The sequence below is a fragment of the Pongo abelii genome, chromosome 12 (genome assembly GCF_028885655.2).
Source record: "Pongo abelii isolate AG06213 chromosome 12, NHGRI_mPonAbe1-v2.0_pri, whole genome shotgun sequence".
NCBI classification, from domain to species: domain Eukaryota; kingdom Metazoa; phylum Chordata; class Mammalia; order Primates; family Hominidae; genus Pongo; species Pongo abelii.
The window spans coordinates 64094706-64120762 of record NC_071997.2 but is presented as its reverse complement, the minus strand read 5'-3'; the positions used below and the strand labels follow the sequence as shown (position 1 = coordinate 64120762).

The following is a 26057-nucleotide window of genomic DNA, read 5'->3' as shown; positions in this document are numbered from 1 at the left end:
TCATTTAAGTCTGCTCCTAATCTGGGTTTTAAGTGCACCAGTAAGCACTTACTCATTTGCCCTATATTTTAAATAAAAGCTGACTTACCTGAACATTCTAATTTCACATTCTTCCCTTAAAATCGATTTCACCAAATCGATTTTAAGTTGTAAGCAACAGCATTCCTCCCTTCAGTAATCCACCACATATACTGAAGCACTTAAATTCTACATACAGGGTGGGATACCATACAGTGAAAAGATGCGAGAAATTACCCACCGTCAACCAGTTTAAGTCTTCTGACAACTGTTCAAAGACTTTTAGAGAAAGCCTCACAACTGAATCACATGATGGAGTATCTGATATACGCGGAATAGCACTCTGAACTTTCTCTACTGTGTATACAACTCTTGATTACAAAGAGGAAACTAACGACAAGGGCTTCCCCGAGCGAGAGAACCGGTAAGGTAACAGGCTAAAAGGGCGTCGTTGATTTCTTGGCTGCAGCGACAGAGGCGGGAGACACACCCCTAGCGTCGGTCTGAAACACTACAGCAGCGAATTCTACCTAGGGATTAACGTGAGGGTAAGGAAAGACAAATTTAAATCGCCATGATTCAAAAACAACCACTCCAAGAGAGAGACACAAGAAGGCAGCAAAGAAAATGAAAAAACCCTTGGTAGTAAGGGAAGCATGAAAAATTAAGCGTCCCCATTTCTCCCAGACCAAGTTCGCGTATGTTTTCGTGAACAAACACCTTGGATCTTTCCGGTTTGCCAGGGCAGCGAGCAAAGCAGCAGCGAAAGGAAACCCCGCAAGGCTGCGCACCGCAGCTAAACCGACGCTCGCAGGAGAAGGGAAGTGAGTGGCAGGGTTCCCTGCCAAGACTCACTGCTGGGAAATAGGGAGTGAGTGGGAGAAGCAGCAGCTCTGGAGAGAAAGTGGGTCTTACGTAAAGCGCCATTTGCCACATATTGTTATTTCCATAGGATTTCAGAATACCCTCGAACTTGAAAAACAGAGTGAGTGTCGAGGGGAGGGGGGGCTCCACGTGGAGGGTCGCGAGAAGGGGAGCGCGCCGGGCTGATGGCCAGGGGTGCCCGCGGGGGTCGATGCCGGGCGGGACCGGCGGCGCGGGGGTGGGGCGACTGCGGGGCGGCGGCCGAGCGGCAGAGAGGCGCCCCGCAGAGGCCGTGGGCGGGCGCGGGGGCCCCCGCCGCCGTCCTGTCAGCAGCCGCCCCGCCGCCCTCGCGGGCTCGCCCGCAATCGCCGCGGGACCCGCCGGGCCCGGGTCTCTGGAATTTTCCACGGGGTACAGCCGACCGAGGGCGTCAGGGCTCGCCCCCGCACCCGACCCGGACGGCGGCAGTAGGGGGAAGGATGGTGCATCGAGGAAGCCAAGGTCTCACCATTTTGCTCGGCGGGTCGGCGGCTCGCTGGCTCGGAGAAGTGTTGCGCTCAGGCGGGCTCGCAGGAAGCGGCGACGGCGGCCCAGCTGCGGCCCTCGGGTCGCCGGCGGGGAGGGGGCGCGCGTGGGGGAGGGGAGGCGGCGCCGCGGGGCCCGCGCCGGCCGGGTGATTGGGCACGCGAGGGAGCGGGCAGGGTAGGGGGAAACAAATTAAGGTCGAGATTCAGAGCCGGAGAGCGCGGGAGCAGCAGCGGCGAGAGGCAGGAGAGGCAGAGAAGAAGAAAGGAGGGGGAGAGGGGGCGAAGAAGGCCGGGAGACTCGAGGGCTGCAGCCTCGCGCTCGCGCCGGAGCCGTGACGGACTCACTGCAGTGGCTCGCGCTGACCCGCAACCTCAAGGCACGAAAAAGGGGGAGGGCGGAGAGGGAGGGGAGAGCAGAGCGCTGCAGCGCGCGGGGCGGAGGCGGGGGCGCGCGCGGGCCGGCGGCGGGGGCGGGGCTTCCGCGAGCGCCGCACATCCGGGAACCCGCGAGCCCCGCTCGGCGGCGGGTGCCGCGGCGCTCTGGCGAGCTCTGGTTGGGGAACGCTGAGCGCGCGGACCACGCTCGCCCCTCAGCCGGCCGCCCCTTGCGTGCAGGGTGTGGGGAGGCCAGGGGCGGGGGCGCGGACGTCGGTGACGTCGCGTGGCGGAGCCCTTCCTGTCATGTGGCTGGAGGCGGGCGGGGAAGAAGGCAAGGCTGGGAGGGGAAGGAGGAAATGCAAGGGTACCCGGGAGGGAGGAAGCGCGAGGGGTGCGCGAATGCTAGCTAAAGGGGCACATGGGCCCTGGAGTTGAACCCTTGCGGGAGAGGAGGAGCAGAGGAGCAGTCTTAGGGTGTCAGAACCACCCGGATGCCGCACCAAAAAAAGAACAGGAAAAATCCAAGTCCTGCGACAGGCAGTCAAAGGTATCTGTGCATCCATGTACCGACTTGGATCCACTACAGAATTGCACGGTCGGTCAGGACTGCTGTCACCCCGGTGCAGCACCCGCAGGCCCATCTGTAATATGAATTGGCAGAGTCAGGAACCAGGTTGCAAAGACAGGGAAGCGAGCCAAAGCTGGCCGCAGCTCGAGGCGTGGGGAGAACCTGGACAAACGAGGAGAAGGGATACTTCCCACTTGCAGAAAGACTTTCCACCCAGCTCTGCGTTCCCATAAACCGTCCAGACTCCCCTTTCGCGGAGTCCATCAGTCTTTGTTTAAAAAAGAAAAAAAACTCGAATGTAGATTGCCCGCTTATCCTTTTAGTAGAGCTATATCCACTCTTGTAGCAATTATCTTCCCAGAAAATTCAGATTACAATAGGAAATTACATCCAGAAAAGCATAAGGAGGAAATTTATGTTCGAGAGAAGAAATAAAGCTGTCTGGAGAGGTGTGATGAGGATAACGAAGAAAACATTTTGCAACTATTTTAACCAGTTATTCCTTTACAAGCCTTGATAATCGCCCGCGCTCGTGTGTGTGTGAGAGCGTGTGTGTGTGTGTGTGTGTGTGAGAGAGAGAGAAAGGATGTTTTCTGAGTGATCGGAAACTCCTTATTGATAAAGCCTTTGAGTCGTTTTATAAAAAGCCAGTGTGTGGTTTTTTTTTTTTTAAGTCTTAATGCTCCTTACATGAGGACTTTATTCTTTTTCTGTGCTAATTGTTTTTCCATATGATGAGCATGCATTTTTTTCTAATAAACGCTCAGCGATTTGCCCTAGGAGTAAATGGTTCCTGTCTCTGTCTCTCTCTCTCTCAATCCCCCCCCTCCCCGCCCCCGATCCTTCCCCTTCCCCCTTCAGGAGCTACTTTGCTTCTGTGTCAGGATGAATAAGGAAAAGAACTTAGACATAACAAGCTGTGTCACACAGTGAATGTATCAAGGAAAGGCCAAGAAGGGACACTTTCTTCCACAAGTTTCTTGATTTAAATATGTTGCTATTTGATACTAACATATTACAGAACAAGAAAAAGTCCCTAAGGTATGTGTAACTTTTTCTAGGTATACTATTTGAAATTAGTTTTTTATCATAAAAAGACGTGCTTTTTAAGAAAAAGTACTGTATGCAAAATTCTTCCTCTCTCCACTTACCAGAGGTAATCAGGCTAACTGCATTTGTTTGTGTCCCTTGGACATTTTCAGTAAAAATCAAATTATCATTTTAACTAAGGGGTATGTACTAAGAAGGAATTCGAGCTATTTGGAATACAGTGGATTTAAAATAACCCATAATTTTGTTGTGTTGGAGGCAATTTATACTAGTCTGAATTCAGTAAGATAAGTAAATCCAAAATGCACTTTTAATAGGTTTTTCCTCAAAAGGCTGGGGGGAAAAAGTATGATAAGTAGTCATTCTCCTTTTTGTCTCTTTCCATTAAATTTTGGTTTAAAGCTTAGTGTGAGTGGGAACAGGTACCAAATAGTCCTGCAGAAGCATATGTGTTTTTAAATATGTATGTACCAAATAGCCCTGCTAAAAGCATACATGTTTTTAAATAACTGGATAAATGAAGAGGTAATGGACATATCTTTGTGGCTTATTTTTCCTAGAAAACTTAACAAGCTCTTAGATGATTATCAGAAAGAATTATGTCAGATAAATTGAAGGGAGAAGCACTTAAGACAGGGATGCCAGTTACAAGAATTAGTAACAGGTAGGCATGAGGTGATAAGAGATACCAATGGCAGAGGAAAGGAAAGGCGAGTATGAACAACATGAAGCAAAAATGGACTGACTATGCAACATAGTGGATATATGGAACAGAGAGGGAGAAATAAAAGGTGACCAGTTTTCGTTTTGATGACGGGAAATAGTGTTAACATTAAGAGAATTGGAGAGGTCCAAAGTTTGGCTATTGAATGAGAAGAGATGAGTTTAGATTTAAAGGTGCAAAGTTTTAGTTGCTGATGAGCTATCCCAGTGGAAGCACCCAAATAGAAGCGAAAGTGCAGGTTAGAAAGGAATAGAGATATGGGAATCAACTTTAAAAAAGATTAAAATGAAATCTTCAAGTTTTTCCTTATTTAATTAGTGATAGGAGAAGGAAAAGACCCAGAGATAATAATAAAGCTGCTAGGTAGAAAATTAAAGGAAAAGAAAGTTTTAAGAAAGAGAGGGTAGACCGAGCAAAGTGGCTCACACCTGTAATCCCAGCACTTCGGGAGGCCAAGGTGAGTGGATCACCTGAGGTCAGGAGTTCGAGATCAGCCTGGCCAAACTGGTGAAACCCTGTTTCTACTAAAAATACAAAAATTAGCTGGGTGTTTTAGCACGTACCTGTAATCCCAGCTACTTGGGAGGCTGAGGCAGGAGAATTGCTTGAACCTGGGGGATGGAGGTTGCAGTGAGCCAACATCGCACCACCATTGCACTCCAGCCTGGGCAGCAGAGCAAGACTCTGTCTCAAAAAAAAAAAGGGTAATGTTTACAGTCATGTTTGACCATAGGCAGCCTCAGGTGTCTGTGTCTCCACAATTACCATTAGGAAGTTAGAAATGTCACAGGATATTATTTCCTCCATAGACCTTTAAGATAACAGTGACATCCAGAAAGTTGCCTTACTGTTAAAGGACTGATCACTGCCATTAATTTATATATAATATTTAATGGTTTCAGGAGAAACAAATTACCATTTCTGTAGTTGTTTAAGGTATTTACAGTATTACTCCTCAAATGGCCACTTTTAGTAATGATTATATTTACTAACATCAACTAGAAACTATGTTTGGTTTTTCTACTCTTCTTGTACATAGGAAGAAAATGCCAATCAAAAATGAAAGTCAGTTAAAACCACTTGAAAGCAATGTCTGTTCCTTTTTAGAATGGAAAGTTGGAGGAAACTTCAGCCTCTCCTCTTAGATAAAATGCATGCCCCAGGTTAAGAATTCCAGGTGTAAAGAATACTTTGTACCTTTTTGCTGCATAGTTCCATACCACAAGATTCCCTTCTCAGTGGACACTGAGGTTGCATAGGGAATAGATCACCTTCCTTCTCAGAATTCTTTTTTGTAGTGAGGAGAATGCAGGGATGCAAGGTAGCCCCCTACTCCAGGGTGTAGTTGAGAAAGGGCTCCCAGGCACCTGAGATGCCAAGAGAAGTGGGTCATTCCCTTCCTGCTAAGCAGCAGAGGTTTTTGCCAAGGATCTAAATTCCATCTTGGAAACTCATTTCTCCATAGAAACCATTTCACAAAGAGTTCTGTAAACAACGGCCTTCCTGCAAAAAGCCTACTTAAATTATAATGTAGCTGAAATTCTGTATATTTGCTACTAAAAGTTCAATAGTAGAAAATAATACTCTTAAATATATGTATCTTTTTGAATTAATGCATTTGGGAAAAAAATGTATTCCAAGTACTAGATGGGTTTTTTTCTTTAATTGTACATATAATTACTTTTAAAATTATGGACTTTGCATAACTTTTCCAATTCCCACAAGAGATTAAGAATATTGAATTTGTTCAAAATTAAGCCTTCTATCACTTACTTTTTAGATGAAATACAAATTAGGACAGTTTTTAAATTAGGAGTTTCCTAATAAAAAAATTATATGATAAATTAGTTACATAAGTTCTTTCTATACTATGCACTGGAACAAAAAGAAAAGGAAAGAGAAAGACTTCAAAAGATGTATTCCTAAACCTCTTGCATTCACATCTAATTTTGTGTGTTAGAAGAAAAGCCCACAGTGTTTTTAAACACAGTTTGTTAACACTTTTTAAATAATGAGCTTTATTCTTTTTCTATGCTAATTATTTTTTCATATATGAGTACATTACAGTTGGGTAATTATCTACATAAAAATGACTTGAAATCAAGAAAGAGAGGACAGAGATCAGAGAGTTTAAACAGTATAGACCCGGGCCAAGGCAGAACTAAAGGGAGCATCTACATTTGAGTGGCAGAAGGAAAAAGAAGTGATAGGAAAGATGATGAACAAACCAGAAGGGCAGAAGACCCAGTAAGGATACCCTGGAAGCTGAAAGGGAGGAATTCAAGATCAAAGGTTGATCAACGTCATCTAGTGGCTGGGGGGTCCAGCAGTGTGGTCAGAGAGGACCAAGACAGATGGAGGTGTCCATTGAGGTATCCTAGATTATGTCATGACGTTTATCTGAATTAAAAGTCTGTCTCATGTATTTGGTCTTTTGCACATAAAAGTGAATATCAAGAAAAAGCCTGGTTATTTGGACTTTGATAGTATTTCCATTTTACTAGTTTAGTAAGAGTACTTTATGCCATCTTCTTAAACATAACAGAAAATATAATGTAAATGTAAAACAAAACTGTTATGGCACTAGAGAATACCTATCTGTCGTACTTGTTGACTCACTAATGCATGTATGCACTCAAAAATATCTGCACGCTTAGCTCCACACATGAATCAGTGAGACTGGAGTGAGACCCTAGTTCTAATCTCACTTCTGGTTCCAGGCCATTCCTGTGTGAATTTTGGATAGTCATCTAGCCTAAGTTGCCTAATATGATAGTCAATAGCCACTTTTAGCTATTGAGGTTTACATTAATTTAAATGAATAAAAATTCAGTTCTTCTGTCTTGTTAACTACACTTCAAGTGCTCAGTAGCTGCATACCTAGTGGCTATGGTATTGGACATTGAATAAAGTTCTATTAGGTAGTACTCATGTAAGTTCTTTGCCTCAAAGTGTTCATCACCAACCACTGATATAATGCTTGTTTATTATAAAGGTAAGCACATTTCAAATATAATGAGTTAATTTAAACTACCTTAAGTGCTCTTAACAATTTGAACAAACATGCAATTAAAACCCCCTTTAAAAAAAAAAAAAAAAAAAAAGGCCGGGTGTGATGGCTCACGCCTGTAATCCCAACACTTTGGGAGGCCAAGGTGGGCAGATCACGAGGTCAGGAGTTCGAGACCAGCCTGACCAACATGGTGAAAGCCCGTCTCTATTAAAAATATAGAAATTAGCCAGTCATGGTGGCACGCACCTGTAATCCCAGCTACTCAGGAGGCTGAGGCAGGAGAATCGCTTGAACCCGGGAGGCGGAGGTTGCAGTGAGCCTGATATCACACCACTGCACTCCAGCCTGGGCAACAGCAAGACTCCGTCTCAAAAAAATATATATATATATATATTCAAGCAAATGAAAACATACTAATATCAGAATATATATATTAGATTTTGTATATATGAGAGACTGAAGACAAATAAATGTTGTCAGTACTTTTACCACAATTCATATATCTTTATTAAAATGTGTCAGTCAAACAATATATTACAATGTAAAAAGATATTTCGCAACTAATGCAATAGAAAATTTTTAATTTATAAAAATATTTTAGCAACTGCGTAAAATTAATAGTTAATTTACTTCAGAAATTGTACTTTGTTTTCATGAAAGATTTTTGTTTTTCCCTATAATCCAATTTTCACATTTTACCCAAAGCCTTAAGATAGATTTCAAGTAGCAATCAGAACACTATAGAAAAATTTTTAATGGCCAGGCACGGTAGCACACGCTTGTAATCCCAGCACTTTGGGAGGCCGAGGTGAATGGATCACGAGGTCAGGAGATTGAGACCATCCTGGCCAACATGGTGAAACCCCATCTCCACTAAAATACAAAAAATTAGCTGGGTGTGGTGGCACACGCCTGTAGTCCCAGCTATTTGGGAGGCTGAGGCAAGGGAATTGCTTGAACCCAGGAGGCAGAGTTTGCAGTGAGCCAAGATCGTGCCACCACACTCCAGCCTGATGACAGAGCAAGACTCCATCTCAAAAAAAAAAAAAAGAAAAAAAAGAAAAATTTTTAAATGCAGAGGGCATGTGTTAAGAGATATTTGGGTCATCTCGCAAAAATTCTTAAGATGCTCTAACAAAGGATTAGGATTTCAGTTGTATATTCTATCTAAAAATATAAAAAACAACATTTCATAGTACTGAATCAGGACTTTGTGCATGAACATACTGAATCCAGTTCTTTCAATTGTCAAAATTTTTCTCAGGGAACTTTGATGGTAGACTGTGGCTTCCAAAGAAAAAATAAGAGTACAAGCTATTTTTGGAAGAAAAGAAAATGAGTAAACTAGTCAAAGAAGATTGGTTTGGCATAGAATTATTCATTCATTAACTTAACTCATCTGATACTTGAAAAGGTATATACTCCAGGATCAGGCTGACCACTAGAAAAGGGAACATTATTTTCAAACCATAACTCACATGTACTAGGGATTAATTGGTTTTGGATGGCAGACCTCAAAAGTCCCCACTGACTCCTCTTGGGAATAAGGAGCCAATGCCACTGCAATGCCATTCAGTTGTGAGTAAACAATGACGAGAACATAACTTAGGGTGGCATTTTCTAGGTGGGGATATATACAGAGCAGGGGACACTGAGGCCATATATTGGGCATTAGTAACCTGCGTTTGCATGTGCTTTACTTCTGTTGTTTCCACGAAAAGAAAATACTCTGAACGTTGCTCTATTGTTTTTGAGCAAGCCTGTTCTCTCTTTTGCCTGACTCTGGACACTGCATAATTGTTTAGTGGCATAAATGGAATAGCTTAATTCTAAAAGATCCTTAGGAAAAACAGTATTGGATCATTAACATGGTTATTATAGAAGATGTTTTAAATACAGAAAAGGGTAAAGAAAGAAAAACCATCTGTAATCATAACACCGTAATCATTATTTATGTTTGGATGTATAGCCAATAATATATATGTATATATTTATATAATGTGTAGAGATGTATTTGTTAATTGGGGATGTACTGTTTTATTAAATACTTTTTCGGTTAATATTTGGGGAATATTCCTCACGTCTTTCAATATTCTTTATGAATATTTTTGATTTTATATATCCAATTATGTTAGTATATGCCTTAATTTATTTAACAAATCCCTTATAAATTTTGATTTTGGTTGTTTTCAATTATAGACAATGATATATATATCTTTTTTTTTTTTTTTTTTTTTTTTTTTTTTGAGACGGAGTCTCACTCTGTCACCCAGGCTGGAGTGCAGTGGCACAATCTCGGCTCACTGCAAGCTCTGCCTCCTGGGTTCACGCCATTCTCCTGCCTCAGCCTCCCGAGTAGCTGGGACTACAGGCGCCCGCCACCACACCTGGCTAATTTTTTGTATTTTTACTAGAGACGGGGTTTCACCGTGTTAGCCAGGATGGTCTTGATCTCCTGACCTCGTGATCCGCCCACCTTGGCCTTCCAAAGTGCTAAGATTACAGGTGTGAGCCACCGCGCCTGGCCGATATATATATCTTTGACAAGGTCCCACTTTGTGGCCAGGCTGGAGTGCAGTGACACAATTGCAACTCACTGCAGCCTCAGCTTCCTGGGCTCAAGCAATCCTCCCTCAGCCTCACAAGTAGCTGGTACCACAGGTGCATGCCACCATACCTGGCTAACTTTTGTATTCTTTTTTTGTAGAGATGGGGTTTTGCCATGTTGCTCAGGCTGGTCCCAAACTCCTGAGCTCAAGAAATCAGCCTTCCTTGGCCTCCCAAAGTGCTGGGGCTATAGGTATGGGCCACTGCACCCGGCTGGGCATAAACATTTTTTAAAGTTTGTGACCCCATATATTTGTGCACCCATATAGGCTGAATAATAGCAGTACTAATATATAACCCAAACATTACTATCTTTAACCTAATTATTTATTTTATCCTAACAGCTACTGCATTCCTAGCACTCAATCTGAATTCAAGCACCACAGCCCTATTACTATCCCATGCCTGAAACAAACTAACGTGATTAATATCTATAATTTTATCAATTTTATTATCCCTAGGGGGCTTACCCCCATTGACAGGATTTCTGCCTAAATGAATTATTATCCAAGAATTTACAAAAAACAAGAAGCACCCATTTTCCCACAACTATGCAAACTATATGTTGATATTTCCTTTAAATGTAGGCTTTTAAACAAGTGGCATCTCATCTTAATTTGCATTTATTGGTTTTATGGTAATATTGAACATTTTTCCAAAGTTTTGATCTTTTACATCAACCACTAAGAATATATCCCTGTGACTTACCTGTTCAGTGCCCACTTTTCTTGAGGAAATTTGTCTATACATTTTGTATATGAAGGATATGATCCCCATACATTTGTTAGGATGATTCCACCAAGTTTATGGTTTGACTTTTGATTCTGTTTGTGGCATTTTTAAAGTTTATTTTTCATCCTATATGTGGGAGAAAATACAACACACAGATGACAACTAAAGAGCTCATATGCTTAATATATAGGTATCATAGTTAATTGAGAACTATTTTTTCTTATTAATCTATGACTTCTATGCTGAAAATTGCATATATATATTCAATGACTAGACTTGAAGGTAAAATAGTAAATTAAAAAAACTTTTACTTACAGAACATGGGTTAATTAAGTCTTACTTGACATTGGCTACTTTATCTACTATTGAATAACCAAATTCATTGAAAACTTCATTTTTACCTTAAAAATAAGCAAAACTAATGTATCCATCATTTTTTCAATGAAGAGTCAAGTAATGTATGCAAATACTACATTAAGACCACATAATGAGCTACCCATACAGCTGACAAATGAAGTCTTCAGAGATTTTTTTTAAAAACAGCTGAAGATAATATGGTCTGAAAATGTCATATGATATAGGGTCAACTGCATGTGTTATTTTGTTATAATTTCTACCAATTACACACATAAACCACATATGCATCTGGTTATGTTCTCTATGTCATATACATTGCTGTACAGCATTTCTCTATCCAAGCACATACACCATTCTAAAAATTATGCAAAATTTTTTTGGGAGGCCGAGGCCAGTGGATCACAAGGTCAGGAGATCGAGACCATCCTGCCTAATACAGTGAAACCCCGTCTCTACTAAAAATACAAAAAATTAGCCGGGCATGGTGGTGGGTGCCTGTAATCCCAGCTACTCGGGAGGCTGAGGCAGGAGAATGGTGTGAACCCGGGAAATGGAGCTTGCAGTGAGCCGAGATCGTGCCACTGCACTCCAGTCTGGGGGACGGAGCAAGACTCCATCTGAAAAAAAAAAAAAATTTTATGCAAAATTTTATATCATATTGTTCTTTCTCTCTATGGCACCCTAAGTAAAGTAATTGACAGAAAATAAAACCAGCCACTTATTTGTACCTAAAGGTAACTGCAACATTATTCCTCTATATCTATGTTCTATCAATGTAATAGAAGGATTTGCTTCAACAAAGGTAACATCATAACTAGATATAGTTACAAGTCTGATTTAAATTTTAGGTAGTTAATTCCTTCTGTTTTCCTGGTAGAATAGATTATTCCTTGTGCATATTCTAAATTAGAAATATCTTTTATAAAAAAGAATTGACTGCTTATATCGGTTCCCTTTGTAATAATTAAACTTGTCATATGCATTTGTTTTTTATTTTAGGGCAAACTTGTTGGAACAAAACTCAAAATATTCACTAGCATATTATCTATAATTTCAATTTCCAGGAAAATGAAAGTAATCAAAAAGGTATATTTCAAAGAAATATACTTGTAGAAATAAATACATAGGATATAATTTATATATATATGATATTGTAAATTGTTAAGATATAGTAAATGAGCCATGCCTCCTTGTTCAAAATTATATCACTACAATTAATCAGTGTGCTTTAAAAAAATCTACTCTTTTGAAAATAATTTATAAATTTGTATAAGATATATAAAATTTATAATACTGTAAGAATTTATTTTTGCATAAATGGCAAATTGCACTAGTGCTAAAAGTCTCAAGGTCAGAGCTGAAAATTGCACTGTAAATACATTTGGTGCATTTTATCAGAATGGGGAAGTTGGTTGCATTTCTAAGAAGATATTTAAAATTGTATATTTTTGAATAAAAATGAAATGTTTGGTAAATACGTTTTTTTTTCAGTGAATTCCACGTGTTCTTTGATTTTAAAGAGCATTTTCAATTCCTCACAAAATCAGAAAGAGTTCTGTTAACCACTCAAGTGACAAATCTGAAGGAAGAGAGGCATTAACATGTAAACAAATTACCTATATTCAAAAGCAAGAGAGTTTCAGGGCCCATTCCATTTTAGGCACAAATTTTGTCAATGGTGATTTTGCTTAGTTTCAATTTGTTTTTCCCATTATATATCAAAATTGCTGCTCATTTTAGTTCCAAGACATCACTATAGTCATTAGTTACCCTGTCTAAGAAGAAAAGATTCTTACTTTTACTATAAATCAGTGTATTTACAATTAGCAGGGACCTGTCCTTTCCCATTGTCAGCATCTGTATAAGCATGGTTTGCCAAGAAAAAAAAAGACTTGGCAAAAAGCAATGGGGAATAGTGAAGTGTGAAGAGTGAAGAAGCAGTAGAGCCTCCAGCATAACAATTGCGATCAGGTCCTTCCAGAAACTCATGCTCGAGCTATATATACTTTCTGGTCGTCATCCCTTTCTTGCCTACACTAATCTCAAATCCTGAGGTTTGAAATCCCCAACCTACACCTGTTTCCAACCCAGTCTTCTATCCTTGATTCTTTTTATGAGATCCTATAAAGCACTGAAATTAGCAATTATAGTGGATCCACCCAAGAGCCAGAGGATGGTTTTATTTGCAGAAAGCAGGTAACAGAAAGCACTTTAAAACTGATTGTGCTGTCTACAATGCTGTGTAAGCATTTGATATGACTGAACAGAACCTCCCCCGTCATGTAATTGGATAAATTGCAAAGTAAGAGTACTGCCTACCATGATATTTTGTAATCTGCTTTTCATCACAAAAACTGATGTTATAGAAAAAAGACCCTTCTTCTAATTTAGAAGCATTAGACCCTATGGTCCTTCTTTAAATGTGACTACATTTCCTATTTTTAATCTATCTTTCTTTCTTTCTTTTTTTTTTTTTGAGATAGGGTCTCGCTCTGTCACCCAGGCTGGAGTGCAGTGGTGCTATCTCAGCTCACTGCAACCTCCACCTCCCGGGTTCAAGTGATTCTCGTGCCTCAGCCTCCCCAGTAGGTGGGATTACAGGCACGTGCCACCACACCCGGCTAATTTATGTATTTTTTGTAGAGACAGGGTTTCACCATGTTGGCCAGGCTGGTCTGGAATTTCTGATCTCAAGTTATCTGCCCGCCTCAGCCTCCCAAAGTGCTGGGATTACAGACATGAGCCACCACACCCAGCTTATTTTTATCTGTCTAAGTTATACAGCAACACAAGAAACTCTTCTTAATGGTATATCATAAAGAGAGATGGCATAAAATGAAACATTGCATAATGGTATTCATTTTAAATTAAACCTAAATATGTAAATATCCAGTGTCTAATTAGTAATGGTTATTCTTAGTGTACAATAAAACTGCATTAATCTGGACACCAAAGATGTTGAATCATTTGCCTTTAGAAGATGCTTTGAGAAGAAGATTCGTCTTTGGAGACTCAAACAAAAAGATCCTGGTGTTCAAAGGATATGTGTTTAAGAATAAGGATTTATGAAGTTGAGGTCATGAGAGGAGTCTCAGAAGACTCAAATCAAGGAGTGATAGAGATAGGCATGTTCTTATAATAGAGTAACATAGGCATTGGCTAAAAAAGATCTACAGGATGTTTAGATAGTGATGGGTAGGCAGGTTAGACACTGTGAATACTGAGTTTAAGAACTTTGAACCACAACAGCGTACTCCGGGACCCAGCATTGGTGCAGAAGCATTGAGAGGTCTGAGCCTGGCTCGTTAGTGTGGAACGAAGAATCACAGGTATGGCTGGAAGAGCATGGGAATGAGTATTTGTAGTTTATAAAGACACAATTTTAAGCACTTTGAAGCCTCTACCATGTGCTATTTTTAAGTCTTCTCAGTTGATTGAGTCTGAGAAGAGTGAAGATTAAGTTCTGGGGCTGAAAGTTTAACCTAGATCTGTGTGACTCCAAAACCCAACCTTTTCACCACTATGTTATACTGCCATTTGGTGCATAACTATGGGGTGGGGGGGTGCAGGTGTGCGTACACATGCATTATACATTTCATTATATATTTCATTTTCTTTTTTAAATAAAATAGGATCATGCTGTTTTGTAACTGTTTCTCTCATCAAATCTTGTGTTCACATAACGCATTAAGTTTTGGAGAGCTTTGGTAACAGTGGTTCAAGGTACCTGAACCTAAGCCTAAGAACCATGTGTAAATAAAAGCCAATTCCCTCCATAAAGAACAGTCCCAGAAGGCCATACTAAAGCTACCAGTGACTTGAGCAATTTGTCTGTCATCCAATAAGCCCAGAAGTTGCCATGAGAAGAGAAATAATGGTCCAATTTCTTTGCCTTTGTCAAAACAGTCAAATCATGGAGACATTTTAAGACATTCATGACCACAAATTCATCAACGTTTTCTCATTTAGAACATTTTGGGCTATTATGCAGAAATGGCAGAAATACAATCTTCTCTATTGTTTCCAAATAAGTTTCTACTCATTAGATGGTAATATGCAACAGTAAATTTTTTAAGAGTTACAATATTGCTTATACAATAAATAAATAAGTGTATTTCCAAGATATATGGGAAGCAGATATGTGGAGTAAGAAAATGATTTTTTAAACTATCATTTTTTTGTTTAAACCACAATCATGCTTTGGACCCATTGCTTGAACATGTAATCCTGCTGAATACTGTTTTGTTATTTCAAAGTTGGTGGTTGTATATATAAAATATGATATTGAAATAAAAATCTGAGAAGTAATTGAAATGAAAATCTGAGAATAAGGTAGTGAAATGAAAATCTGAGAAGAAAAAGTTTTTAAAAATCCATTTTTATTACTCATATCTCCAGTTTCACAAGTTTAACTGTTACTCTTTTAATAAAATCCATGAAGCCCATTATAGAGATCAAAAGAGGCAATAAGCAGCTCATAAATGAAAGAGCCTAAAAAAGGAAACATAAGAAAACAGAATAGGGAGAGTTTTTTTTTTTTTTTTTTTTAATGGCCTTTGTACAGACCTCTTCTTCTCTTATCTGGAAAGGCTACTAGAGCATTTGGGATGTGGGTGAGGTCATGTTATAAGTTAAAGCCTTTATTTTTAAAGGAATTATTTACTTACTATTTATTATTAATAGGGTCATTATTGAACAAAAGCCAGAGATCTTAGTGATTTTCATAAAACTTTTCATTACTTTCTATTTAACATTATCATTTGTATTTCACTCTTTCCAATACAGAAAGCTGAAAGAAATACCTCCTTCCTGAAAACAACATTATCCTTAACTGGTAACTATTCAGAAAGTCCATTTTAATTCTTTTTGAAAGTCTTTCTTTAAAGGCTAGATGATAATAAGTTGTACTATGGTGATATGTTGGTTTTCGACACAAATTTCATTTAAAACTTAGATTTCGTATTTGGAACTTTTTATTAGGTTGGTTCTGTTACTTGAGGTGCTATCCACATTTTGAAGTTGTTCTTAATTTGTAATGATAAGGGAAGTTTTTAAATCAAGGTAAACAATTTGCTCCTAAATAGAAGCAGACTGAAGTTGATTATCAAAATCTTAGCATGGCAAGCTTTCATTTATTTACAATGACAATGTGGGTACTTATAATCAGCCTTAAATTGTGACATAATTTTTTTACAGAACAACATACATATGACATCCTAGCCAGATCAATCAGGCAAGAGAAAAAATAAAAGGCATCCAAATTTGAAAAGAGGAAGTCAAATTATTTGCTAGCAATATGATCTTATACCTAGAAAACTTTAAAGACTCCTCCAAAGACTCCTAGATTTAATAAGTGATTTAGTAACATTTCAAGATACAAGATCAGTGTACACAAATCGGTTGCATTTTTATACACCAATAACAACCAAGCTGAGAACAAAATCAAGAAGTCAATTCCATTTAGGATAGCTCCAAAAAACAAAACAAAACAAAAAAACCCACACAAGATGCCTAGGAATGTATTTAACCAAGAAGGTGGAAGCTCTCTGCAAGGAAAACTATAAAACATTGATGAAAGAAATTGTAAATGACACAAACAAATGGAAACATCCCATGCTCATGGATTGGAAGAATCAATATTGTTAAAAAGGCCATATTGCCTAAAGCAGGGCAATCTACAGATTCAATGCAATTCCTATCAAAATACAAACTTCATTTTTCACAAAATTAGAAAAAAACAATTCTAAGATTCGTATTAACCAAAAAAGATCCCAAATAGCCAAAGTAATCCTGAGCACAAAGAGCAAAGCTGGAGGCATCACATTACTGGACTTCAAATTATACTACAAGGCAAGAGTAACCGAAACAGGATGGTACTAGTATAAAAATAGACACATAGATCAATGTAACAGTATAGAGAATTTGGAAATAAATAAAGCCAATTACCTACAGCCAACTGGTCTTCGACAAGATTGACAAAAGCATACATTGGGAAAGGGACATTCTATTCAATAAATGGTGCTGGGAAAATGTGAATTGCCATATGCAGAATGAAACTGGACCCCTATCTCTCACCACATACAAATATTAAGATTGATTAAATACTTAAATCTAAGACCTGAAAATATAAAAATACTAGAAGAAAACCTAACCAAAAACTTTGCCAGACATTGGCCTTGGCAAAGAATTCATGACTAAGACCTCGAAAGCAAATGCTACAAAACCAAAAATAGACAAATGGGACTTGATTAAACTAAAAACTTTTGCACTGCAAAATAAATAACAGAGTGAACAGGCATCCTGAACAATGGGAGAAAATATTTGCAAACCATGCACCAGACAAGGGACTAATATCCAGAATCTACAAGGAACTCAAACTCAACAACAAAAACCAAGTAACCACATTAAGAAGGGGGCAAAAGACATGAGCAGACATTTTTCAGAAAGAGACATATAAATGGTCAGCATCACTAATCATCAGAGAAATGCAAATTAAAACCACAATGAGATCTTATGTCAGTCAGAATGGCTATTATTTAAAAAAAAAAAAAAAAAACATGTTGGCTAGAAAAGGGAACACTTATACACTGTTGGTGGGAATGTAAATTAGTACAACCTCTATGGAAAACAGTATGGGGATTTCTCAGAAAACTAAAAATAAAACTCTCATTTGATCCAGCAATCCCACCCAAAGGAAAAGAAATCATTATATCAAAAAGATACCTGCACTTGTAGGTATCTATGGCACTATTCACAATTGCAAAGATGTAGACTCAACATGTTTCCATCAATGGATGATTGGATAAAGAAAATATGGTGTATATCTATACCATATATACTTAGCCATAAAAAAGAATGAAATCATGTTTTTTGAAGCAACATGGATGGAACTGGAGGCCATTATCGTAAATGAAATAACTCTGAAAGTCAAATACCACATGTTCTCATTTGTGAGAGCTAAAAAATGTGTACACATTGACACAGAGTGTAGAAGAACAGACACTGGAGACTTGGGAGGATGGGAGGGTTGGGAAGGGAGTGAGGGATGAGAAATTACTTAATGGGTACAACATACACTATTTGGATGATGGTTACACTAAAAGCCCAGACTTCATTACTATGTAATATATCTGTGTATCAAAACTACACTTGTATCCCCAAATTTATACGAATAAAAAAATGGGCCTCTGCATTTGGAACACCAGACTTTGATATCCTAAGAATATATCTCTATTTTGATTTGTATATTTCAAAATTATCAAGTGTATATATTTTAAGTCGCTTACAGTTTTCAAAAGAAACATTTTTGCTTGCGGTGTTGTGGCTTCTATATATGGATTGAGTAGAACATCATATAGATGTCCTTCTCACAGTAACACAGTTGGAGGATGGCAGGCCTGTAATTAAGGAGGAGTGATGTATAAAACTGAATTCAAAGCAGTTAGCGTATTTCATCATCCTAAAATCTATCAAACATCAGTTAATATAGGATGTTTACTTGAAGGACAAATGCCTCAGAAATGCTCACAAAGGCTGGATGAAGATCAGTCCTAAACATCATTAAATCTTATTTTGGTATTTTAACATTCAGTATTTGAATCTGATTTCTGCTCTTCAGCTTTTTCAAATGTGTTTGAATTTAGATCACTCATTGGTTTATCAGACTTATAAAATGAGAAAGGGGGTCCCGAGGTGGGTGCAGTGGTGCAGATGTGTAATCTCAGTTAACTGGGAGGCTAAGGCAGGAAGAATGCTTGAGCCCAGGAGTTCAAGGCTGCAGTGCGCTGTGATGGTGCATGTGAATAGCCACTGCACTTGAACATGGGCAACATGGTGAGATCTGGTCTCTTAAAAATAAGAGACTTCTTATGGAAGGAAGTAATCAATGCATTCTTAAAATCAGATAATGTGTTTTATAAATACAGAGGTTGGTGAATCAAATCCAGGTCTTTAAGTTTTTTTCTGTATTTTGCTCTGCATTTTCTTAGTCCTTTCAGGGGAACAAACTAAAACTTTGCCCCAATTTCTCCACCATGTGGATAGAGCAATCACAGCACATTTTGGGGTCCCAGTCCATTGGTAGGATATAATTTTTTTTTTTTTTTGTGAGATGGAGTCTCGCTCTGTCGCCTAGACTGGAGTGCAGTGGCGCGATCTCCGCTCACTGCAAGCTCCGCCTCCCGGGTTCACGCAATTCTCCTGCCTCAGCCTCCCGAGTAGCTGGGACTACAGGCGCCCGCCACCATGCCTGGCTAATTTTTTTGTATTTTTTTTTGTATTTTTAGTAGAGACAGGGTTTCACCGTGTTAGCCACGATGGTCTCGATCTCCTGACCTCATGATCCGCCCGCCTTGACCTCCCAAAGTGCTGGGATTACAGGCGTGAGCCACTGCGCCCGGCCGGATGTAAATATTGTTAATGTGAACTTGAATTAAAAATGGCTTTTTAAAATGAGCAAAAAGTCCAGTGCAGTGGCTTATGCCTATAATCCCAGTGACTCTAGAGGCTGAGGCTGGAGGATCTCTTGAGCCCAGAAGTTTGAGGCTGCAGTGAGCCACGATCGTGCCACTGCACTTTAGCGTGGGCAACAGAGCCAGACCTCCACTCTAACAAAAAGTTTTTCTTTTGTTTTTGAGACAGGGTCTCACTCTGCTGCCCAGGCTAGAGTGCAGTGGCATGATCTTGGCTCACTGCAACCTCCGCTTCCCAGGCTCAAGAGATTTTTATGCCTCAGCCTCCCAAGTAGTTGGGATTACAGCGCATGTCACCACGCCCAGCTAATTTTTGTATCTTTTTGTAGAGACAGGGTTTGACCATGTTGCCCAGACTGGTCTCGAACTCCTGACCTCAAGTGATCTGCCCACCTCGGCCTCCCAAAGTGCTGGGATTACAGGCGTGAGCCACCACGCCCAGCCCAAAAAATTTTTCTAAAAGGGCAAAAAATAGAAAACACTCCTCTCAAAATCACAGTCCCTGTCTGGGATGCATTTTTCTCATCTCTAAACTGAGAAGCTTAGAAGAGATGAAGGCTAAGCTTCATCCCTTCCACTTCTAAAGGTCTATGCTTCTATTGTTTCCAGCAGACCTTTTGAAACCTAGCAGGGCAAAACCAGACAAGGTCCAACTGCAGCCTCTAAGAGGAACACAGAAGAGCCTCTTAATTTCTTGGGCTCAGCAACCGTTTTACTTCAGAATATCATTTTAGTCTTCTGGCTACAGAACTGAATTTCCAACCTGAATCACATGGATCAATGTCAGAGTGAATCAGGCATTCTTATTCAAAATACACATGTGAACATATATTTTAAAAATAAATCTAAATAATATACCAATATAAAAATGTTCCCAGAACAAAATTTTTTTTTTTTTTTTTTTTTTTTTTTTTTTGAGATGAAGTCTCGCTCTGTCACCAGGCTGGACTGCAGTGGCACAATCTCAGCTCCATGTCCCAGGTTCAAGTGATTCTCCTGCCTCAGCCTCCCGAGTAGCTGGGACTACAGGCACATGCCACCATGCCCAGCTAATTTTTGTATTTTTTTAGTAGAGACAGGGTTTCAGCATGTTGGCCAGGATGGTCTCGATCTCTTGACCTTGTGATCCACCCACCTTGGCCTCCCAAAGTGCTGGGATTACAGGTGTGAGCCACCGCGCCTGGCCACAAAATGATTTTTAAAAGGGAAGACAGGTAAATGGATCATCATGCATGCCTGTGATCACCATTTACTTGGAAGGCTGAGACAGGAGAATCATTTGAGCCCAGGAGTTCAAGGCTGCAGTGAGCTATGACTGCGCGACTGCGCTGCAGCCTGGGTGACAGAGCAAGACCTTGTCTCTAAAAAAAAAAATAATAATATTTTGTAAAAAGGATCATCAGATATCTCTGAATCACAAATTGCTTTTATTCCTCGGAATAAGACGAAACCACCAAACCTCCAAACCTCCAAAGACAGCATTCAAAGATGCCTTTTGCAATTTCAAAAGATCCTTATTTCTGCCATGATGCAGCTAATAGAATATGTACAAGGGCCTTTTTTCTTTCTTTCTTTCTTTTTCTTTGTTTCTCTTTCTTTCTTTCTTTCTTTCTGTCTTTGAAGAAGAAAGGTCACTAGTAGATTAGACTCTAATGTTTCAAGAGATTCCTTGGCATAGAAATTATTTTCAATGCCCAGAATGATGGAGGAATAGAAGACAAATGGGAGAGAAAATGGTTTGGATATATTTAGAAACACAAATCTCCTAAAATAGCAAACACAAAAGGAGAACTAGTGGTAAATTTTGTATAATTGTTGAAGATGTTTAAAGGCTTTGTTGTCTTTCTTCACTTATGACCAAATTATTTTCTAAATTGTTAAAACTCAAAATACTTAATTTATCCTATATGTGCTTTACATGCATTAAATTATTATGTAATAATAATTTTCTTGAAGATTCCATCAGCAACACAGTAATGGTAAATGCAAGACCTCATATTATAAATCATACTTAATGTACAGTATCAAAAATAAATTCACAACCTAACAACCAATCTGAAATCTAACTTCTCGTTGGAGGAATCAGATGTATTTTAATTATAGGTAATTGATTAGGTTTAATAACGAATTTAGAAAGCTTCCAGTTTGCCAGCAGTCAAAGTTATAACTGGGGCATACCAGCAAAAGGTAGCACTGGAATTAACACACAGACTCAAATGTTAGTTCACCCACATTCTGCCTACTATCCCCATTCTCCTCCTGAACTACACCCCCATGTGTCTTTTGCATACAGAGCTCTCTTTGAAGCCAGCAAGTGTTTCATGCGTGGGAAATCAGGGGAATCAAAGCTACCTTATACAAAAGCATATAGTTAGGAAGCCAGGGGATGCTGAAAAACACTGCATACATACTTACAGTGTCGCTATGGGGAGCTCATCTGACTATGAGACCCTCAAGTTTTGCACTTCTTATGCCTACGGTGTTTAAATTGGTGGCCTCAATTTTATAACACCAGGGTTTGTTTTCACATTTAGTTCCCTGGGATTTTTTTAAACTGACTTTGACAAAAAGGAAAAAAAGAAAAAGAGAGTGCAAAATAGGAAAAGAAGGCAGGGAGTGGGGAAAGAATAAATCATTATGCAGCTCTCAGCCTCCACAGGGAAACAGCAGTACAAACCCACAGATCCAGAATTGTCAAGCAATGGGGCTGTTTGTTTACAAGTCACAGAATCAGTTATGTAACTAGGGAAGTTAAAGAAACCTAGTGAGTGTGTGAGAGACCGATTCTTTTGAAATAGTCAAGAGACTTCATCTCTGAAATAGATTCATACAGATGTTCTGTTTTCTTATTTTTAGTTGCTCTATAAATTTAGTTTTTGGGTTTTCCGTGTAGATAATGACCCTTTATTCTTTATTATTATTATTAGATACACTAAAACACTTTCTTACCATGGGAGTTGCTAAAGTATCAGCATGTATTTTTAAGGGAAATTGGAATAGCTTTTTATCTTCTGACGTATTATGTTGGTAAAAAAGTAATTGCGGTTTTTGCCATTGAAAGTAAGGGCAAAACTGCAATTACTTTTGTACCAACCTAACAGAATTCTTGTCTGATTTAGCAGGAAAAATGTATTACATGACCAATAGATCAGTTCCAATTTCTGTCCACCCTTCACTCCTTCTTCTTTTAAAAAAAATTGTTTTCACTTTTATTCTCAAAGGAGGTGATCTTCTTTTTTTAATTGATTTTTTTTTGTTTGCTTGTTTGTTTGTTTAAGTTCTGGGACCATAAAGTGTTTATAGGATGCAGACCTTTAAAAATATTTCCATGTAAGCCAGGAACAGTTGCTCGCCCTTGTAATCCCAACAATTTGGGAGGCTGAGGCAGGAGGATCACTTGAGGCCAGGAATTTGAGATCAGCCTGGGCAACATAGCAAGACCTCATCTTTAAAATATGAAATGTATTTCCTTGTAAATACATATTTTTTTTAGATCTGAGACAGTGTAAAAATTTCAACTCTAAAGAAAAAAATTAGAAAATCAAATGATTTAAATAAATCATCATATTGGGTTATAGTAAATTTCATAAACGAGTTATTCTCAACAAACACCTTAGATAAGAAAGTTTTTATGACCTCTTTAGTTAATATCTGCATTTACATTTAATACACTTTAAAAATGTGACTTTTTTTCCTGAAAACTTAGAGCCACATTTCAGTGCTATATTGGTAAAAATGGGAATCGACTCTGAAAGATTATAATTAATCAACTTCTGATAGCAAATTAAACTCAAACTATTGAGGTTGCAAAATCAGTAACTTTATGAGACATTGTTTTTCTTTCTCATTCAGCTAACTCATTCTTCAGTGGGGTCAGTTTGGTGTCATATGTTACTCCATGGGGAAAAATCCTAAGGGGATTGATGGAGAAGAATTATGTTTTTCACCAGGCAGAAAAAAACCCTGAATTCGGTCCCTCAGGAATCTTCTCAGGGTGTTTCCTGCTAGTAGTACCAGAGCCCTATGGCCCTATGGTGCCAGAGCTCTCTGCTGTTCCAGGAGGGAACTGCGCCGCTGAGACTCAATACTCAGAAGGCTGCTCAGCTCTTGTTCCTGCTACAATCGACACTGAGAATAGGGATTAAAGCCTCATTAGTCTTTCGAGGTATGTGAGGAATGGCTATTATGTTTTTGTTTAATTAGGGTCTTGGTATAGAGCAGGACATTTAGTGGCCTATGTCCTTCTGTCCAATTTAAAGGTAGGGCTGAGCTGATTCACTGTCTAGAGATGAGTAGTGCAATGAGCTACAATTAAACAAAAATAATAATAAAAACCTTTGCTCAGGGAGAATGTTTCAATAACTTATATGTTCCCGCCAGCAGCATCATAAAGCCTCTGCAGTTGGGTGTCTGATATTTACTATCTTAGAACAGTGGTATGAATTAGCCAAGTGTCTCCATTTATTTGGTTGTCAGTGAATGCTAAATAGAAATAAATGAGTCAAAATTAAAGGAAAAGATGGATATCAACTTGGCATGAACTCCTCTGAATTATTATTCAAATTCTTGGGTCCTTCTGGACTTTAAGACCATATTTTTTCTATAATGGGCAAGACAGATGATTTTTGCAGTTTATTTAGAGGTAAATTTTATGGACAAAATTTTATACACATCCATACAATATGTGAGTTATAATCATTGTTTTAAGAAACAATGATAGCATACAGAGGTGCCTACAGAGATTTTATTTAAAGAGTCAGGGTTTCTGTCACACAGGCTGGAGTGCAGTGGCGTGATCCTGGCTCACTGCAACCTTGAACTGCTGGGCTCAATCAATTCTCCCTCCTCAGCCTCCCAAGTAGCTGGGACTACATGCACATGCCAACATGACCAATAAATTGTTTTTTATTTTTTTCAAGATGGGGTCTCACTATGTTGCCCAGGTTCAATTTTAAACATTATCTTTATCTTTTTTGCCTGCTGACCAAAGCCATAAGAAAAATGTATCATTATTTCTTAAAATGAAATCATAGCTGTAATAATACTTTACTAATAATATTTTAATCTCAATATGGAGCTTAAACTTTCAAAGTACTCAGATATGCAGGCTAATTTATTCATTATTAGAGTATTTTAGTACACATAGTACATTCCTCTGAGATATGAAATGGCAATGATATGTACTCATTACAAAGTGAAGATGGGATAGATTTTAGATATTTCAAAAAATAAGTGTACTTTATTTCTGTCTGTACAGTAGTCCCCCCCTTACCCATGGTTTCACTTTTCACGGTTTCAGTTGCCTAACCTACAATACAATAAGATATTGTGAGAGAGAGACCACATTAACTTTTATTACAGCATATTGTTAGAATTGTTCTATTTTGTTATTGTTATTGTTAACTTCTTACTAGGCCTAGTTTATAAATTAAACTTTATCAAAAATTTATGCATGTATAGGAGAAAACAGTATCTATAGGGTTCTTTACTATTTGCCGTTTCAGGCACCCAGTGGGGGTCTCGGAATATATCCCCCGTGGGTAAGGGGGAACCACATACTTCAATACAAAGTTGAAAAGGCTCTGACCATAGAGTATTCATGTTAATTTGATATTAAAACACCACCAAAACTGAGTGAACTAATTCTCAAAAAAAGGATATATGTAGCTTTTGTTTCTTCAATAACAATGTATAGAAGTGTCTTTTAAGAGTGTTTTTAAACTACTTGTCTTTCAAGATAACTTTTAACTGATGACTTGGGGGCACTCATAAGCTCTCTGGGGATAAAACTGAGATTCCATTAGAATATCTTTGTTTAGGTTGGGGACAGTGGCTCTTGCCTGTAATCCCAGCACTTTGAGAGGCCAAGGCAGGAGGATCGCTTGAGCCCAGAAGTTCGAGACCAGCCTGGGAAACATGGTGAGATCTCTTCTCTTAAAAAAAAAAAAAAAAAAAAAAAAAAAAATTGGTTTAGTTTTTAAGTTCAAAGAGAGAGAGACAGAATAGGAATAAAGAAGAGAAGAAATTCCTTTCTGTACAGGGCAGCTTTAAGTATAACTTCTTGGTGGTGTCTGAAGTGGCAGAGAGAGAATGGCGTCTGAGGTTTGATTCTCTGCACTGTGATTTAAGTTCACTGAATCTTGGTTTCCTCATTTATAAAACGAGAATGTTGTCTTGAAGAGCAGGTGCTTAGTACTATTATAGTAAGCAAAGGAGTTCAACTAAATAACTTCTTGGGTTTCTTTTAAATGCCAGAATTAAATAATTGTAAAAAAGATGAACCAATTTCCCTTCAATTGTGAGTACTTTAAAATGCCACTGAAGATGGCAGAATAAGCCATTAAAATGGCTTTTATAAAACTTTCTTCCTTCTGCTTTCATCAACTATAAATTAAAGCTATTCTATTCATAGTCTAAAGCTAAGGAAATAAGTTTTTGTAACCTGCTGATATTTTCACCCCAGGAAAATAATTGTTCTTAGAAAAGCTAAAATGGGCTGGGCACCATGGCTGTTGCCTGTAATCCTAGCACTTTGGGAGGTGGAGGCAGGTGGATCACCTGAGGTCAGGAGTTTGAGACCAGCCTGGCCATCATGGTGAAACCCCATCTCTACTAAAAATACAAAAATTAGCCGGGCGTGTTGGCAGGCGCCTGTAATCTCAGCTACTCGGGAGGCTGAGTCAGGAGAATTGCTTGAACCCGGGAGGCGGAGGTTGCAGTGAGCTGAGATCGTGCCATTGCACTGCAG

The 26057-nt window shown here is 38.9% G+C and overlaps 1 protein-coding gene and 1 long non-coding RNA gene across 2 annotated transcripts in view; one reads left to right on the top strand and one right to left on the bottom strand.

Annotated features, from left to right (window-relative positions):
* The window catches only part of PPP3R1 (protein phosphatase 3 regulatory subunit B, alpha), a 73231-nt gene extending 71180 nt beyond the window's left edge, over positions 1-2051 (bottom strand). Inside the window, exon 1 of the mRNA XM_009237235.4 lies at positions 1391-2051. Within this exon, the coding sequence (XP_009235510.1) occupies positions 1391-1393 (3 nt within the window). The 5' untranslated portion in view covers positions 1394-2051. The remainder of the gene's footprint in view (positions 1-1390) is intronic.
* Positions 2052-13656: 11605 nt separating this feature from the next.
* Positions 13657-18018, top strand: LOC129057679 (uncharacterized). Its single transcript, XR_008522384.1, has 3 exons — positions 13657-14167; positions 15624-15672; positions 16035-18018. It is a non-coding gene; the product is annotated as an uncharacterized LOC129057679 (long non-coding RNA).
* Positions 18019-26057: the final 8039 nt, after the last annotated feature.